At 38.2% G+C, this 20,302-nt stretch overlaps 1 protein-coding gene across 11 annotated transcripts in view; it reads right to left on the bottom strand.

The window, feature by feature from the left end:
- Window positions 1-20,302, bottom strand: part of MAGI2 (membrane associated guanylate kinase, WW and PDZ domain containing 2) — a 714,127-nt gene that overhangs the window by 274,439 nt on the left and 419,386 nt on the right. For all 11 annotated transcript variants that reach the window (XM_066182812.1, XM_066182813.1, XM_066182802.1 and 8 more), the window contains one exon: window positions 17,276-17,395. In XM_066182812.1, the coding sequence (XP_066038909.1) occupies window positions 17,276-17,395 (120 nt within the window). The remainder of the gene's footprint in view (window positions 1-17,275; window positions 17,396-20,302) is intronic.

Raw genomic sequence — 20,302 nt, 5'->3', positions numbered from 1 at the left:
GATATTGAAATTCACTTCACTCTCCTCTTTAATATTATTTACAGTTATTTTCCATGATTGAAAAGGAATTAACATATCTGTAATTATACACTGCAGAATGTGGGGAGAAAGCAGAATGGCAAAGAAGAGTTTAGTGTCCTCAAAACAGGGATGACAGGTAACTTCCATGGCTGAAACCCAGTACCTGACCTTTTGGACTGGCGGTGAGGATTTTCAATGTATATATCAAATTTTATGCTTGACGAAAAGCAAATAAAATATCAATCAATATTAAGGAAAGAAGGAAAAATACCCAAGTACACAGTGGCCTATTATTCTGACCTCAAAACTACATAGGACTTTAAAACACACTTTTAAGTCAAAAAAACAGGAATCAGGAACGTGATCTCTCTCCAGTTTGAGTTTTCCATGAACCCTTGCACAGGAAGTGAACCAACATGGGTTCATACAGCTTAGCAGAACAAGAATTCTACATTTCCAGGGGGTGATGTAAGAGTAAAGAGAAAAATTAACTGGTACTTTTTAAACATAATTTTTAATGCCATTTCACACCTTGTAGTCTTTCCTGTGTAGCCTCTAGAAACTATTATGGAAAAGTGCAATACTTACAGGTCATATGTAATATCTTCCAGTTCCACATGGGAACTATGTTGGATGTTAGTCACACTTGAGGATATACCAAAAATTAAAAGGGCAATTATGTTTAGAACATTGATTAGCTACCAAAGTAGAGAGTCATGTAAAGGAAATCCAGTACTGACATAAAAATGAATGATGTTGGCTTATAAGGGGCACAATACAGAAATTAGAGATAATTTTCTACGTAGATGAGGAGTGATGTTCTAGAGCTATATTTTCATATGAAATAAGGACAAGATATCCTATGATTGTGAGATTGGGCAGGTGTCTGGAACCCCTTAGAAAGAACAGAATGATGCAGAATGAGAGAGGAGGTTCTTGTGTCCAAAGCATGAGACAGCGTGTGTCAAGGATGGCCAAACTGAGAGCTTTAAACTGGCAATTACAGGAGAGGCAGAGATTCCTCAAAAAGCAAGTGAGCAAGTTGTGGATGTAATAGGCAAGGTAAGAGCCTGGGGAGATGGGAAGTGACATAGAAATCAACAAAACCAATGATGAATCACTTTAAGCATAGGTCCATAAAGAAGAAGCTGCCCATGGAATGACTTTAAGACTATTCTGTCTCAATGTGTCTGGGTGCCTCTCTGAAACGCTTGTCAATAATGGATATGGCGTGGGCAAACCAACAGGAGGATTCAGAAATCCACAAGCAGTTACAGTCATTGAGCTAATGGAGACATGATGTGATAGCAACTAAATTTCTGAAATGGCTGGGTACAGACTCCTTTGGAAAGACAGGCTGGGAAGGCAAGGTGACTTTTTCGTGAAACTGCAGCTGGAATGCCGGGTGCTCTGCCTGGGGATAATGTACTGGTGCATTGGTTATTCTTCCCCAGTTTTGCTGAACTTTTGCTGAACTTAAACTGCTGAGTTTACTCAGCCTAATTCCCCAACACGTTCAGGTCCATTTGAATAGGAACACAACTGTGTCTACATCAGTCACTCCCAGTTTTGTATCATCTACAAACTTGCAGAGGATACATTGTCCCATTTTCTGGATCATTAGTGAAGATGTTTGAAGAAGAGTATTGGCCAATCAAACCTGGGCATAACACCACCAGTGCCTTACCTCCAACCTGACTTTGTACTATTGATCTCAACCCTCTGGACCGGGCTGTTCAGCCAGTCTTCAATCCATCACACTGCTCTCTTGTCTATATTTTGCCAGCTTGCCCATGACAGTGTTGTTGGAAACAGTGTCAAAAGCCTAGTTAAAGCCCAGGTAGGAAACATTTGCTACCCTCTCATACTTCACAAAGATGGTGACTATGACCTGAAGAGGCACCTTCCAGCCTAAGCAATTCTGTGAGCCTGTGATCTTGAGGGTGACCATTTGTGCGTGCCAGACAAGAAGAGCAGACAGACTGTGGAAATCTGTGTGTCAGATCTCAGCCACTGTAGCGCCAAAGTGGTTGGCACTGACTAATATCAGGTTTCCTGACATGAGTAAACCTGGAACCTGACCCACACCTGTCAGGCTTCTTTTGCAATCCTAGGGAATGTTAGAACTGACTCCCTCTCAACTGATGCTCATCAGGGCTATTGATGGAAATGGTAGCTCATCTCTGTATCTGTACCCAACAGATTGAAACGCTGATATGTTTTCCTGTCCTCTGTTTGATCATCAGCCCTAGAACACAGTCCCCGTTCTGCTAAGGGCCTCTTCTGGCATCTGAAACAGGTCTTCAGTGTAGAAGTGTTCACCTCATCTACTTAACTCCTTCAGCAAGTGCCCTGTAATTCAGGGCACCCAAAGTTAAGCACTGAAATTCTCAATACAGAGAATAAAAAGAACTGAATGCCTCTAGGGGATGATTGGGAGCACTAAAGACTTTAATTTACATAAATATGTATTTAACCCCTCAGTCACCTCTCAGTCACATGCAATTTTTCCTGGTGAATTCCTGACTCATTCATACAATAAAAATGTACAGAATGACATGAAAGAAGGATATTCAATATTTATTTTTATCTGAACACTGTGTGTCTTCATAACATGTATAATGCAAACTTTTGCCATTGATAAAGTAGAGGTGCTGTGAAGAATTTTTTCCATATCTAATCAAAAAATACAAAGAATTCATAGCTGGTTTGTTTTACCTTCTTCTGCTTTGATAACTTATTTGGAATGTCACTCAAGAAAGTAAATGCTCTCTCACAAACCAATGTATTTCTGAGCATCTTTGAAATGAGGAATGGAAAGAATGAGATAAAGCATCAAAGGAAAGTAATTATTTTGTAAATTGCAGGTCAGCTGCATGAAGACCACTATAAAATATATCACAATATTTGTCCAATACTTTTTTTACAAATAAAGATTAAGTTGAAAAGTTATGGCAGTGCTGAAAACAGTGGAAACTGTAACCTGTCATTCAAGAAACAAAACAACCCCCTTCCCTCCTCTCCCCCTCCCTGCCCTAGTTTTTTTATACATTAACAACATTTTGACAGGACAATGTATTTCTATGGGGAAAAAACCTGTCTCAAAAACTTTACTGTCTATATGATGTTTCTTCCTGAATCTTGCTTATTTAATTGGATTGCCACACTCCAAAAAAGGGTCTCTTGAGTTCATATTAGCTGTTTCACCATTTCAAGACACATGCAAAAATTAGGCTCTGTACATGCCACGTGCCATTAAGATAAACACTCCAAACACACTATATACTTACAACGAGGAGAAATGATGGAATTTTCAAAAACCAGAATGTTTTCCTTAGAAAAAGACATAATCTTTTAATCTTTTGCGTGGAATGATTTTCTTTTTTCCCTCCTTGTGACTTTCACTGACAGAAGCAGTAGTACCAAAGGTCAAAAATAGTTTAGGATGCAGGTAATTTCTCATAACTGATAAAACTAAAAAAGCATGGAGAATTTAGGTAAAGACTGCTTAAAACCCAGAAAGTCACAAATGCATGTTCAGCTCCAGTTGATTCAACCTAAGCCTCAACACAGAAGATAATACCAAATTTTTACCTCACAGTCCCTAAAAATATTTTTCTCTGAGTTTTCATTAAAGGTGAGGCAAGAGGATTATTGTGCTGTGGTCAGCTCAGCCTTCTCACAAAGCACCTCCTGTTGACTGTGTTTCTGTTAGTGATTTCTACCTCACCTTCCAGTACAATCCCAGTAAAGAAAGGCAAAAGCACCACCCCTCCTATGGGTTGCAAACCAAACTTTTGCTTTACCCTAATCAACCAAGAATACTTGCCTTTGTCTCAAGATAGAACAATCCACTCTAGCACTGCTGGTAACCCCTTAATGTGGGGGTTGCAATTGAGCACCAAAGGCTGGGAGCTGATACTGTAAAAGCACTGTCAGGTGAGATAATGAAGGGAAATTGTTAAATAGTGCTATAGGGGCAGCTCCTTCACTGCTATCACTTTGATTTCCTTGCTTTCTCTTTTCAGCTAAATTTTGCCACAGAGCATATAATCATGGACATCTTCATACCATCTGTCTTCTTTCATATTTTTACAGCTGAGTCAGTCAGAGTTTTAATTTCAATTTTCATCGATCAGGAGATTTTTATCGTGTCTCACACAGAGAGGTAGAGGTTTTCTGAAGATAATAACAGTTTCAGTAACCTGCAGAAGATTTTATTTCTGTTTCTTTTAGCTGTGGAGTTTCATGCTCAGCAGACTAGTATCCAAATACAGCTGGGAACAATATGACAACAAAATGTGTTCTAGGGATTACCAACACAGGTACCTGCAACCAAAATCTCCACAGGGAGGTGAAACAGAATTTTTCTCAAAGGACTCTCGATTATGAAGCTACAACAGCCGGCGGCGTTTGGTTAAGTCTAACTTGTAAAGAAAAACTTATGTCTGACATATCCCAAGTGCCAGCTTGGTGAGGAGGATGCTCTTTCCCTTTTCACACTCAGTCTATCCACAGCAAATGAAGTGCTCCTCAAAACAGTGATAGTGCAGGATCTGCTCCAGAGCCTGTACCCTCTGCCACAGAGTCCATAACAGGCCTGGCACATACTGGGCAAGGGAGGAGGAAAGACTTGCACATTCTGCTGTGTCTCCGTGTAAAAGCCTTTCAAAGACCTTATCACAGAAGACTGTTAATGGGATATTTTGTGATAGGAAAAAGCCCATCCTGCCTACTGTAGTAGAAAACAGGAAACCAACTTGCTTTGGATAAATCCTTTGGAGTTACGACCACACTGAATATAATTCTCTTTAAAAGAATGTGTTAAAAACGCTGACATAATATTGTTCATACCAGAATCTGTGCTTTAAGGTTTTTTAGTAGTGAACTAACTTTCCTAGTGAAGCTTTAAGTTATGAAATAATTCAGCTGCTCGCATTCTAACACATGGTTATTAAACTAATACAACATATTTCCCATTAAATTGAGCAAGAAAGCAGCTGTGAGTTACACCAGTTCCAGATCTTCCCAGTGGTGGGATCTTCCAGCTCCTCAGAGTGAGAGAACACTACACTCCCAGCTGCAAGAGCCAATCCTCACTGTATTTACTTACCTTTTAGACACTTTGACACTTTTGACTAATTTACCAACAGCCTTTTACTCATCACAGTACCCATCTCTTCCCCTTCCTCACTTATTTTCCATACTGACATTATTTTCCTACTTGCATAACTCCTTACTCAACTCAGCATTTGCTTTACCTTTTCTGTTCTAGTTAGCACCTGCTCTCACAAAATCTCTTTGTATCTCCTGCTGTTCCTGATGTGCCCTCAGGAAGAATTATTTATAGCCACACTATGATGTCACCAACTTCAGGCAGATGAAGTTGGAAGGGACTAGCAGAGATAATTTTGTCCAACCTCACTGCTTAAGGAGGGACACATGGAGCAGGGTGCTCATGGCCAGGTGGCTTTTGCGTATCTCCAAAGATGGAGACTCCACAACCTCCTTGAGCAACCTGTGCCAGCACTTGGACACTTTCACAGTAAAAGCATTTTATGATACTCAGACAGAACATGTGTTTCTGTTTGTGCCCATTGCCTCTTCAATACCTCTATTTACCTCTTTCTCACAGCCTTCATCTCTAATTTTCCAATGTACAGCTGTGACAGCAGTAAAAGTGCTGGTCCAGGGACATCCACTGCTTGGCATTCAGCTGATTTCCCTATTGACTGCTTTCATCTACTGTCCTTCATGTTACAATATACTCATAAATCCACAAAAGAAAGGTCTTTATTTTTTCTCTGCCTCTGCAATACCTAGGCAATGGCTTAAGTCTACACCTGGGGTTCTCTGACACCACATAAATACAAATAGCAACAATTCTTTCATCTAAAGCTCCTAAAACCTTATTAGGGAAGAACATTCATATACACAAAACATGAAGAAAGAACAACAGTATCATTTCCCTACAATCAAGCTCAATGTCTGTGGAAGACCTCACAAACATGACTACCCATGGACAGTAAAAGTATTTGATTCCTGGTCACCACTTTAAAAGTTCAGTATTTTTATCAGGCACATTGTTATGCAATTCAGAAGGCCTTCAAGGTTTTTTTTTTTAAATTGTAGATTTTTTTCTCCCATAGTCTTGAATTCATTGATAGAGTATGCAACATAATTTGGTAGTGAACTTAGATCAAAGCAAGGTTTTTGTCTTTGCATTCCTCTGATCTTCAGCAGCCTTGAAGATGCTCTAAGCTACATCAGATACCAACCTGCCCTGGTCGTGGCTATCTCACATTCTATGTCTTCCTGATGATGACTGAAGCAGATTATTCTTACCCTTAACTGAGTCTGGAAATACAAATCTCCAAAGAGCCATACATTTTGCAGACTGTGGCACCTTTCCTGCACCACTTGCAGTGCTGGTGAACTTTCCTTATGCAGGTGTAGTTTTCTGCTGCATTAGTAGTGACTTTTGAAACTTATTCTATATTCTTGGCTATTTTTTTATCTATGCACAAAATAAAATAGCAGTAAATGTAGGTCATCACCTGTGCTTTATATTTAATTCTCTAGCAGCATATTTGACCTTGATTTCTGATTGCTTCTCCACTACTTTTTTTGAAATACAAGGAGAACCTTCCATTGGCCAAAACTCCCTGTAGTTCTATTTATGCTTTCATTTACACAAGGTAAAACATAGCCATTATTTTTGAAAACTGTGTAAACCAAATATACAGATTTCCCTACATTTGAAAGGTTATGTTCATTTGTTTTTAATATCTTCAGGGGTTTTTTTTGGTTTTGTTTTGTTTTGTTTTTAATCAGAAACTCCTTGCTTTGAAACACAAACACTTCTTTTAGGGCTTGTGATTTTTTGGTCTTTTATCTTGCTTTAATTAGCTCACTTGGGAAGTAATGTAACTCTGTTGCAGAAAAAGCTGTATCAGTAGCTGAATCCTTCTTTTCAATTAACCATACAAATTCAGGCCTTCTCCCCACACTCATACTGTATTATTTCGCACTTGGCACAACCTGCTTCTCTCAAAGTCCTTTATTATTTTAAGGTCATCCTGACAGGATACTTCCTGTCTTACTTTGTGCCAGCAGGCAGAAAGATGCTCACTTTTTTTCACCTGTCTGGAGTCCACCACAGCAACCATGGCCAGGGTTGCATGCAGGACTGCGAAGTCTTACAATACATTGCTATTGAAACAGAGTAATCAAAGTGAGATTTCAAAAAACCCTCACAATTCCCTCCAAGGCCATAACATGGAATTTTTTGTTTCTTGCTGCAAAACAATTTCTGCTGAAAAAACAGAAATACAGAAACTAAAATCCTTGCTGGTATAGAAGGGCATTATACTGATTTCATAGAACATTGTGCAAACAAAGGAAGACTTAAAGGGTCAGTTTTCCTCCCAAGAAACGACTCACTACAGGTGTGTCAGGAAAACAGAAGCATGGACAGGCAAACAAGGAGAAATAGAGAATTATTTCCTGCATACACAGGGCAGAATTAGGAAGGCCAAAGAAAAGGTGGAGCTGAGATTGCTGAAGCATATCAAGAGCAAAAGAAGAGGTTTCTACAGCCACAGCAACAACTAAAGGAAGACTGGGGAGAAGGTAGGACAGTGTGGTAGGTGACCAAGAGATGGAGAGTGTAGGAAAGGATAATGTATGGTAGGGAAGTGTGAAGAACTCAGTATCTTTATTTCCTCAGCCTTAACTGGCAAAGTCTGCGGCTCACTCCCAGGCCATTCGGGTGTTTGCTTAGGACCAAAGGATGGCAGAGACAGGTACTACCATTGTACAGAAGGATCAAATTAGGTACTAATTAGATCAGCTAATGTGAAAGACATGTGATAGTCCATAGGACTAGACAGGATGCATCTGAAAATGCCAGGAAACTGGCTTGTGGTTGTTTCTGGACCATTTTCTATCATGTTTGAAAAGTTGTGATCAAGAGAGCAAAGACTAGAGAAGACAATTTTTAGTCTTCAAAAAAGGCAAGAAGGATTTAGGGAACATACTCAGAAAAAACATAATCTTTTAATTCATAGAAAGATGTTAATAGAAAGGTATTGTGGAAGCTTCAGTATACCTTGAGTTTAGAAATATAATGGCTTCAATATTTTTTGAAAATTATGAGATTGGGAGAAACACAGAGGGGACTTTCTCCATTTGCTTTCAAAAGAATCTCCCAAACACCTTTGGATTGCAGTGTATGGTATTTAGCAGAATACTATTTGATACAGGAAGGTGATATGAAGCTTAATATTGAGGAATATAAAATATGAATGTGGAGTATCCAATAGGATATAAACTCTAGAGCAGCTTCACAAAAACATAACATGAGAAATATATGTAAACTGGATATAACAAACATTGTGTCTTTCCAGTAATGTAATGAAAAATGGAGATCTCTGTAACTGAGAAATGTAGATAAACATTTCCACAGAGCACAGAATGATCTGCAATTTGAATGTTAAATTCTTTTACATCTTTTGTAATACCTACAGGTTCACGTGGCTTCTCAGTGTGATAGCCTGTTAAGTCAGGCTGTACAGTTTGATTTTTTTAAAACACTGTTTGTATTTAAACGAAAGCTACACAATATGTACTGCAGGCAAAGTTCACTTAGAAATGTAACTGAAATGCAAACATGAACTGCTTGTGACCTGTTTTATAAAAAAACCCCACGATCCCTAATGTGTCACACAGCATTAATATATCCTACACTCAAGCACACAATACTATACTATAGCCTTTAATTAATCCTTCTACTAGTGCAGGAATATTTCTACTAATAACTACTTTTAAAATTTCTGAGATGAAACTTGTGTCTACACCTCTGGAGGTTATTTTAGGTTTTAAATCACATCAGTATAAGAATTTTTTCCCCAATATTAAATTGAAATGTTCATCTTCTCTAGCTTCATCACATTAGCCCTGGTTACTTATTTGCCCAACTTTGAATTATCTTTATTCATCCATTGGGTTCACACATTTTAAATTCCCTGAGCTTCTCAATCATTACTCAACAAAGCCCTATCTGATGAGTTCTCTAAATTTATCCCCACAGCTCTCCTGGTAATTTGCATTGCTTTTGCCTGGGCACTTCAGTTTGTTAATACTTTTCTGGTAGCAACTGCACGGAATTCTAAAGATTAGGGCTGAGGTCTTGGGCTGAGCTGATACATGGTCAACCCAGCTTGAGAAAAGGCATGAAGCAAAATTCCCTTCTTGATTTCCCTGCAGTTCAGATCCTCTTGCTGCTGATCTAGGTTTGATACAAAATAAAGTATATTGACAGTTGTTTCAGTGAGCCTGTTTCAGCAGACAGGGTTTCTGGAGCACTCAGACCCCTACAATTTTTGCTCTGTTGTACCTGGTCCGACTCTACATCCTGGGAACACACATGAGCAAACAAGAGTGTTGTCTGCCTGGTGAACATACATCCTTCTGATTTTCTTGGGAAAATTACCAGCCAGTAACATTTGAAGCAACTCTGAACTGAGAATAAGTTTCTACTTGTAGCAGTCACAGAATCTCAACAAATCCTAAATCAGACCACAGACTGAATGTCTGTGCAGCCTCTGTTGAACTACACGGCCCCAGCCAGCAGAATAACAGGTTCTACCAAGACACACGTGACAGTGGCTTAGTCTGGGACCTTGTGCCTGATACGTGATTGAAAGGAGCATTGGACATTTGTAGCAGCATCCCTCCTGTTAGAGGGTAGAAATGAACTGACACACAGACTTCTTGTTTATCACAGCATGAAAAGGGCCCTGGTTTACTCCTCTTTACAGCTCAGCCAGCCTGACTCCAACTATTCATTGACTGTGGCTGCAGCAAGCTCCTGCTGTACGCTTCCCCTGCAGCCTCTGACTGCTGGTTATTTCCTGCTAAACTATGATTGCATATATTAGTTTGCAGGCTCTGAATGCAGGCTTTTACCCAGCTAGACTGTAACTGCAGGTCCCAATAACAGGCTCTACCTGTAGACTCAGACTGACCTCACAGCAGTGATTCACTCTCTTCTTCCCTAAGGTCCCTCAGCCCTCATGATCAGATCCTCACCAGCTAATTCACTCCCTTTTATCACACTTATCTTTATTGGATATAGCTGTTACTTATCAGGGGCGAAGTCACCTGTATTCCCTTCTCCTAGAGACATTGACTCAGAATGAGCACCAGCCAGCACCCTGGTACTGCCAGAAAGTGCTCTGGCCTCCTGGAACCCTCCACCTTGGCAGCACAGCTGTCTGACAGACCAAGTTGGGAGCTCAGCTGAGATGCTGACTGCACCACAGCTCAGTCAAGTGCATCCCACCTAACAGCCTTCTAAACTCACACACAGATCAAGTGTATCCATGTCTATCTGTGGGGCACAGCATGGAGCTGACAGATGCTCCTGGAGACAGAGATAATTCCAATGACTTGGTTTTCTTTCAGTTGAACCCTGTTAGAAGCCATGAGGAAGCCAGTGATCTCTTGGATTCCACTGGAAGTACACAGGGTGAAGGAGCTGTCAGATCTTTGGATAAGGACGCTCCCTGTTTTAATGCTGAACAGCCCCACTCTCTGAATTTCATGCATAAACTGTAGTCCTTAAGCTTCTATTTCCTGGATGCCTGTGGGAATGGGCTTTACCTACACTGGCACATGTGGCCCCAAGGTGACATTTTTTTAATGCTACATTATGATGTACATTTGGGTGTTATCTTTTCTTATTGGTTGCATTCTTGCAGTAGATAAAAACTGACCATATCTTAATTTTTTATGAAATAATACTATTTGTCTATTGCCATGATCTGCAGCCTCAAGTAACTATAAGGTTTCCAGCAGTGTCACCGCTGCTGTGGAAGATGATGACCTGCCATGGACCCACACAGGGCAGGACCTTCTAAACATAAACCTTGTTGCTAACACACCCCAGGAATATCAATTATCAAAATAATGAGCATTTATGCAGCCTCAGAACAGACACAAAGTATACATTCTGCAACACTACTCCCACCTTTCAGAGTTTAAAAAGGCACTGTGGAAATTATGAAAGTCACCCTTTACAATGCAATAGTATAATTTTTAAAAGCAGCTGTTTTTCATACAAAAAGGAAATAATATGTATTCAATTTGATTTGTTACTTATCACTTCCTGGAGAAAATGACAAAACACTTAAATAAATTTTTAAAAAGGAAGTAAATGTAATGTTTTATGACTTAAAATGAATTAAAAAAATATAGACAGGATTCCTCAAACACGTTAATATATTCACTGCCATTGTATTTATGAGCTTCTGACCATTTATGTTCTTTGCATTTCATATTTATTGATGAAATCCAACTCCTGCCTCTGCCCCAAGAGTAAGAGAGGAAACACAACAAAGCCCATAAATTCTTACTAATAAATAACAGGTACAAGAACCGAATCAGATCAAGAAGTTACTGACTGTATCTAAGATTTCTTATCATATTTGTTGGCCTAAATATTGAAATATCCACAGTTACATGCTCTCTGAAAATGGGGGTGAAACATCATATTAAAATGAGATCTACCTCTTCAAGAGGCACTTTCAAGAGTCATATAATCTTTACTATCAAGTATCTCTTTTCATTCTTTTATGCCCTTGAAAACACCTTCTGCTGTTAAAAGGCATGGCTTTTGAAGGACAACTATTTTTATCTCTGTGTATCTATCCTCATGAATCTTTTGTTTTCCATTTTAAATCAGAATATTTCATTAACTACTGTGCTTAGGTCTTAGGAGGGCAGCATTTTATTATCTTTATGTTGATTAATTTCCTTTGTATCCATCTGCTGTGAAGTGCTCAGGATGTCCTGCACACAAGGGAACACTGCATACTGTAAGTGGGTGTAATTTTTGAATACCTTACAATTTTTACAAGGAAGAATGGAATCAAAACTACTGGAATCAAACACCATTTTCATAAAACCATTTTCACCACAAAGCAGTAATTAAAATCTCCATTGCCTACACAGAACACTCCTTAACTAATTTTTAAAATTTACAGATATTAAAATGAAATGTTAATTGAAAATGCATTAGCTGAACAGAAGGGCTTTGATCATTTAGGCTAAATTTGGCTTGAGAGAAGAAATGAAAGCCAATGTAAAACTTAATGTCTTCTCAAGGAGACAGTATGGGGACAGTCTCCAGGTGAGTGGAGTCAGAGCACCTCCTAGTGTTGCTTATGTGCCAGTTGTTGTAAGAGTCACAGGCAAGACCTTGGCTGTGACCCACATTCTCTTCCCCAGTGGAGCTCAATAGAAATCTGAACCCCTAAAACTGTGCCTACAACAACTGGAAGTTTTGTCCTTGAATAGTCAAATAATGCAAAACACTAAGGTTTCACCCATGGGATGTATCCAACCTCTTTTTAAAAGACTTAATAATTGCAGATTTCTGGAATGTTAGGGAAATCCCAGCTAACTCACAACCTTCTGACAAATAATACTTCATCAATGAAGAAAACAGGGGTGAAATTCTGTTTTCTTTTAAGCCAGCTGGAAAATTACCATGGAATTCAGTGGGGCCAAAGAAAGTCCACGACCATGTAAGTGGTTAAATAGCTTCAGTGATCTTGGAATTTTCACCAGTGGATGAATTTGAGACAATTCCAAACCATTAAAAAAAAAAAAAAAAAGAAAAAAAAAAGTGGATTTTTAACAAAATTAATGGCACAATAACTAAAATCATCGCTTTTCATGGAATAAATTAAGGACTATTATATTAAAAGCAAATAAGATGACTTTTACAAAACAACTATTATGGAGATTTTCTGAGGAAAAGAAAAATCTGATAGAGGAAAACTTCTACTTAGTGCATTATTGCTAAGTGTACTGGTCAAATTAGTTTATATTCTTTTTTTTGCCACATCTAACAGTTATGGGCAGGCTTTTTCATGTTCTCACTTGTTGTAGAGTTCCACATTGCTAAAATACCTCTTGTTTTAATGTATTTGAAATACATTTCTATCCTTATGGATGGCCAACAACCATGTTTCTTTTTCTTACAGTATTTATACACTGAACATCTCTTCTTATTTCTGGTACTGCCACTACATACGTCACTTTTAAGAGGCAATTCTAAACATAGCATGCTTTGCACTTAAACTCTTACATTTTTAACACTTCATAATGATGTCTTACTATAACCTTCAATCATGTGCCTTAGCATATCAGGGTTTTGGAAATATTGAAGCTGTTACATTCCTGTTAATGAGTGCTGAAATTCTGAAGCAATATACAGTTCAAGTACATTTTAATTCTACTGATACACTGCACTGGCTAAGAATTTTGCTGATCTAATAAGGAGATGGGAGCAGCATTTGATGTCAGTGATCCATGAAGTCTCCATGCAAGTTTTGACATATTGGAGAGATGAGAGTGTGGTGAGCCAAACTTCCTACAGGAGAAGTTGTAAAAGTCTGTACACACAGAGAGACACACAATTTGTCTGTTCATCACAGATTTTGCTGTTCTGCATATAATAGATTGACACATAGTGTCAATTCAAGGACCATCTTTAATCTTCATCCCTGAAACAAGGACAGGAACGTGGGTTATTTTGCTGGGGCATGTCTTCCCGTGTTACATAAGTCTGCATGGCAATGGCTTTCATTCTGCACAGGAAGACCTCCTCCTCTGGTTTTGTCATCTAAATAGGTGTGTTGGATAATGAAGTTGTAATTTTGAAACAATTCAGAATTCCTTTAACCAGTACAGTAAATTGAAATTCTACTAAAAAGCAAAAAAAAGTGAAACCTTTAGGATTTGGTTGTGCTATTATACAAAGACCTTGAAATAAATGTTTGATGTGCTTCAGGCAAACAGCTCCCAACTCAAATAGCAATGTGCTGGTGTATAATAAATTTTTAATTTTAGATAAATGTGCATAATAAAATTTGTAACTTTATTAAAAATTCAAAACTCAATGATGCCACTAAAGCTGACATCAACTGTTGAAATGAGTGAGAGTGGAACTGCCTCTTGTATCCTTTCTCTTGTTCTGCATTGAATAATGTTATCTAGATTGACAGGGAACTTAGCCACAGGTAAGATGCAAAACATAGTAACTGTTTATGAAACATCATGTATTCTTAAAATAATTAATATCTATAAAGTAGCTTTCTTATGAGCAGTTGCTCAAAAAGACATAAGAAGTAGAAAATGTCAAAATAATAATGTATTTAGACCTACTGAAATTAAATATTTTCAAATTTGTAAAACTGATAAAAAAAGAGATTTGTAGAGTTTTTATCATGAAATATTTTTATCATTACTATTGCTTTTCTACAGCACTTTGGAATACTATAGTCATTTACAGTCGTCACAAAAGCTGTAGACAAAGAAAGGTGTATCCAAAGCCTAAAGAAGTAAGGAGGTCACAGAGTATCCTATTTTTAATTCTAAAGAATTTATAACTTAAAAATCTATTTTAAAACTAAAAAAAAAGTATGCTTCAAAGGGAAAAAAAAAAGAACTATACAACTCTACCTTTCTAAGAATGTATTTTGCTTTCACTTTCAGATTATATCCTGTCCAAGCTGGAATCACAACTGCAATAGAACAAAACATTTCTGATTGTTTTTACTGGTTTTGTCTTTACTATGAGAATATATTGCCCTCCCAACAATATCAGGTACTACAATGAACAAAACAAACACTCAGTTTCAGGTAAGCCTGCACTTGACCTCCTTCTCCTCTGGCTTACCTTGGTGTTCCTGATTTTCTTTTGAATTCATAGAGTAGAAGGTAAATTAACTGAAATAAACCTTCTAGTCAAAAAGTGATAAAAAACAACACACGTACACAGTCTGAATTTTTATCTCAACTGAATGAGAAATCCCATCTTTAAAACATTTTTCTGGTATAGATGAACTGGTTCATAGTGGTTATGGTTAGATAATCAGCATAGACTGACTCAGCTACACTGCATTGAAACTTCGCTGTATACAGAATGATTTTCTTAAAACAAACAAAAAAATAATAAAGGAATCTTCCAACCAATCTATTAACACTGAGAACTATTAAAAAAGAAGGCTGTTTTGTTTCATAAATCTAATAACCAGTGTTTATAAGGAGAGGAAAATTCATCTCACAGAATATGTATGCTCAAATAAGTTGCTCGATCTATGCAAGAATTCAAAAATCATCTCCTCACGAGGGAAACCAAAAATTTCTTTGCTTTGGTTGGTATAACTTTCCCTAGTAAACTTAATCATTGAAGTCTTAATGTGCTCAGGAAAATTTGTGACAGGATGATTAGGAAATTTTTTCCTCAAAGAAGGCATTGCAGTCAAGAATTAACCATGAAACTGGAGGTGTAACTTTGTTATGGTCATGTCCAAAAGACTTTGCATAGGAACAGGAGAAATAGCATCTGTAAAACACTTATATTTTATCATGTGTTACCTATTTTTTTGCCATAAGCATAGCTAGATATTATATTCTCTGATTTTTTGTCAGAATGCGCATCTGGTGTTCAGAAAACCTGGGAATCAAAAACAGTATTCAGGCAGAATTGGTCTGTTGAGTTCAGTTAGCTGCATGTGTAATTTCTGATTTCTTGGCTTCAGTGAACTTGTCACCTGTGATAAGCAAATGATGTGACAGACGTTGCACAGTCACGACTCCGGACCTCACTTCAGCTGGGTCCTCAGCTGGTTTGAGGAGTTATGCAGACTTCCTCAACCAATATTTCACCTTGCTGTCCACTCAGCTCTGGTAGCTGGTATTAAAAGACACATCTCAGTATCCCTAGAGGGACAGAAGAGCACTGTGAATTAATTTACTGCAGCAGTTCAATCTCTACAAACTTGCTGCAAACTAATGAAATTACATGGTCAAGCAATGACAGACTTGTGCTCCATTTAAGCTTCTCTAATGTTACTTTCAAACACCTAAGGTAACAAAAAGACACTTCAAGAAAGGCTTTTTATTAAATCAACCTGTGATAAAAGTAAAATTTTGGTGGTGTATTAATGTTTAGGTAACTTGTACCATTACATGTCAGACAGTGGTGAAAAAAAGGAAAAACCTGAAAGATGACGTACTTTCCTTTATTTGACCTTCTTTAATGGCAATCTTTGTTACAAGTTCTGTATTGATATAACTCTTAATGAAAGTTTATTTACTAGACAATGGGTACTTTGTGCTGATTAGGTGGGAAAGAATTGCCTTCTTTGCTGCTATTTATAACACTGCTAATGATTTTTTTGGGGTGAATAGCTTCTTATTTATCTTCAGATGCTTTTCTTGGCAGGGACAAAGTCAGGACAAAAAAGTTTTCTTTTTTTTTTTTGCTACAAGGTGAAAATATGGAGTTGACTTCCATAAAATGGCTCTACTCACCCAGGTATTCCCATATGCACGAGTCATATTTTTCCTATAACAGGCATTCCCTCTAATTCTGAATTACCACTATCCATTACCCAGTTGTCTTAAATACTAGTGTATTTGCAAGAAACATCTGGTTTGAAATAGTGTACCACTATTCTGGTTTTACTAAAATACCCTGCTATGTAACTGCCCACCTCTTCACAACAGTTTCACTTTCAGGATATCTGTGTTTTGGAAAAGGTTTAAAATCAGATGAATCATCGGTTCTCCTGGAAAGCAGAGTCATGCAGGAAGCTGCTGGCTCTTTGCCCCATAGACAGGCATTTCTAATACAGCCATTAGGACAGCCCCTATTCCTCTGCCATATTACAAAATTAATGAGTTTTTTTCAATGACTTTACCAACCCCATAAGACATGACATTACAAATTCTTCCTCTGTTACTTAAGTAGTGAGGTTTCAACTTCTGATATAAGTGGATAATTGCAGGATCCCACATGCAAAGAAAAAGTGTCAGCCTTACACCTGACTTCTGTTGTAGAATGTGTTTGTCCTTTGTTAGAAAAGCAGCTGTTTGCTGAAATTCTGTGGAAATGTTCTTGAGAATTTGGTGTAAAGGACTAATGTTCCTGTCCTGTATATGCCATGTAGTACCATGTTTCTCTTAACCATTATAATACACTAAAATTGCAATGAACCCATCTGCATGTAGCTTTTACAAATGAAAATATTTTCATAATGGCCATATGGCTCTTCGCAAATTTCTGATAACAGTAGCAATGACACATTTGTAACAGGATATCCCAGTGCAGTTCCATGACATTAGAAAACAGTACAATGGAAACATGATACAAATTTAGCAGTAAAAGCATGCTTACCTTCATATGTTCCACTTTCTAGGAGAGCACCACTTTTCTCCAATTCCATAAAATCTTCAACAGTGATGAAAATATAGTCCACACCAGGGACTTCCCCCTCCTTATGTGGCCTTGTGGTGCCTATTAATAAGAAGAAAGACGCACTGTCAAGCACATGGCCTAAATGTAGAATGATCTTTTTGAAAGCTTCGGAAAAGTCACAAAGTAAACCATTTATACAACATCTTACATAGTACATCTTCCTAGTGCTTTCAAAGCAATCCAGCTATATTTGCTGAAGATGACAGAGGTAAATGAGATGTATCTTTAAGATCATGCCAGATATTATTTGGATCCATATTTATTCTCACTAATGAAAAACTATCATACTGTTCTTCTTTTTACCTTACTAGAAAGACCCTTAGTGACATCAGGCATTCAGAGGTAACACAAATGAAAGTCTTTTTCTACAATTAATCTGCTTAATGATATTTTAAACATTTATTTAGAACACAAAATAATAGTTCTGTAAGTAAATCTGTAAGGGTTATATTCACATTGTTTGTTTCAGTGCCACAAGTGGACTTGACAAATGGTTAGGCTTTAGGGCCTGTGGGGTAAAAATCACCTGCTAATCATGCTGTCAAACTGCAAAGGTGTTTATACTTAGTTATTGCCTCTATTGTCATCTCTGGATGACAGAACTCTGTAAAAACTGACAGATAATATTACACACAGCCTGACAAGTGACTTGGCTTAGCTAGCAGAAGTTGGGATGTTAGCAGGGAGGAGTCTGAAACTGACCTGATTTCCTAATGGTCCAGTCTGTTGTGACCAGACTATCCCCGCTTTGACTGAAATCACTAATTAGGTCTCAAAATTCCATTTGGAAATGGAAGTGTTTTAAGTTCTCCTAAGTCTCAAAGTGCTTGAAACATCTTAATCAATTCTTTATCAATACTGTACTGATTACTTCACACTTGCAGGGTTTGGTTTAAAGACTGTTGACACTGAGAAGTGACTAGAAACCTGTCCAACTTCCTTTCTGTTGCTTGAAGACACAAAAGTGTTAGATTAACTCGATTTCCTGTCATAGAGACTTTTTTCCTCTCAAACACAGCCTGAAGTCCATGGCAAAGACTGAATGAGCCTGTCAAGATAATATTTCAGTGCCTAATATAGGGAATATATTTTGATAAATCTATACTACTCTACCCTCATTTTCTCTGATTCTAATTCCCTTCTCATCTCAACACCACTAAAACTGGCTGTTAATTTCTGGGAATTCTCATACTATTATCTGTACTCTGTCCATTTGGAGTACTGTGTGCAATTCTGGGCTCCACAGCAGAAGAGAGATGTGGAGCTCCTGAAGCGGATACAGTGGAGGGCAACAAGGATGACTGGGAGCTTGAGAATCTCTCTCATGAGGAAAGGTTGAAGGAGTTGGGCTTGTTGAGCATCAAGAGGAGACAGCTGAGAGGGGACCTCATTAATGTGTATAAATATCTAAAGAGAGGATGGTAAGAGGCAGGCTTTGCCCAGTGGTGCCAACCACTAGGTCATGAGGCAGTGTCTGGTGCACAGGAAGTTCCGTCTGAATATTTGGAAGAACTTCTTCACTGTGCAGTGACCCAGCACTGGAACAGACTGCCCAGAGAGAGCAGGGAGTCTTACTCCTGGGAGATATTTCAGAATCATTTGGATGCAATCCTGGGCCATGTGCTCTGGGATGATCCTTCTAGAGCAGGGAGGTTGAAACAGATGCACCACTGCAGTCCCCTCCAACCTGACCCACTCGGGGATTCTGTGATTATTCTTGTGTTTTAAAGATGGTATGGTTAAAGCACTCAGACACTTGGATTGTTGTAAGAATGCTGAATTTATCTTCCATGGATTATCTGACCTCTGGGGATGTAGCAGATCTCCAGCTCATTGTGAGAACTAAGCCCAGGGATTATGCCGTGCCCCTGAGCTCCAGGGTGCTCTGATAACAGCAGACATCAGATGTTTGTTCTGAATGTTCTCTCCTGAGAAATCTTTCACTGTCAAAGAATATTGACATAAACTGTATCTTCCTCACAAAACACTGGCAAATCAAGGCTAGTCGCAGACACAGCACAGAGAGGAAGCTGACATTTAGATGTGTATTTCTAGCTTACTGTTTCTTCATTTTTTTTTAATGTAGACAAGCTTGGATTACCAGTTTATCAATCAAACAGAAACACAAGTTACATAAAATGCTAGTCCTGCTTTGAGCGCAAATTTGGACCAGATGATATAAAGAGTTCCCTCACAATTGAGATGTTTGATGATTTTATGTTATTTAGTGTTAATACACCCTAGTTTGTTTTAAACAAATGTATATTCAGCAGTCATTTATGAGGGATAATGTCAAAGTCTTACAGGAGGTCCACCAACAGACTTGGTTATCCCTGTATTTTTCTACTTTGGTCACAACCTTTGTTCAACTTGCCTAGAAAACTGTAATGGACTAAATTTCAGATTCCAAATCCCTCTCTTAAGTTGGAAGCTAAAGACCTAATCTTTCTACCTTTATATTACTTAATCATGTATTTTTTCAGATATGGTACAGATATGATACATTTTGCATATGCCTTGCATTAGTTAACTATTAATTAAATATTCTGTCTAATCTGCTTAGACAACAGCAGGAGATAGCACTGTCTCTTGGATGGTTCCACCCTCCTACAATACTCAGGGAGCCTATTCCAAGAGTCCTGCACTGCACTGTGCACACAGGGCTGCGGACCTATAAAGGATCAAGTAGTCACTTCCCACAAAAAAATGGAGAAAGGAGCAAACCATGATCAATAGCTGCTTGAATTCAGGGTGACTCTTACCCCAGCAGCTTCCACCCCCAGCTGAACTTTATTGCTCTTGATGAAATCTTGCTGAGTCCCGTTTCCCTCCTGCATCTGTTCTGATTCCCTCAGGCTGGATGACCTGAGATCTTGGAAATGGTTAAAGCAACTCCCCGGTTAATGAAATAATCAATGGTTATTTCCTCTTTTTCACCCTGGAGGA

Source organism: Chamaea fasciata, unplaced genomic scaffold, assembly GCF_029207755.1.
Source record: "Chamaea fasciata isolate MVZ Bird 193981 ecotype frontalis unplaced genomic scaffold, bChaFas1.0.hap1 SCAF_5, whole genome shotgun sequence".
In the NCBI taxonomy this organism is placed as follows: Eukaryota; Metazoa; Chordata; class Aves; order Passeriformes; family Sylviidae; genus Chamaea; species Chamaea fasciata.
The sequence above is the reverse complement of the archived record's forward strand: the minus strand, read 5'-3'. Positions and strand labels throughout refer to the sequence as shown.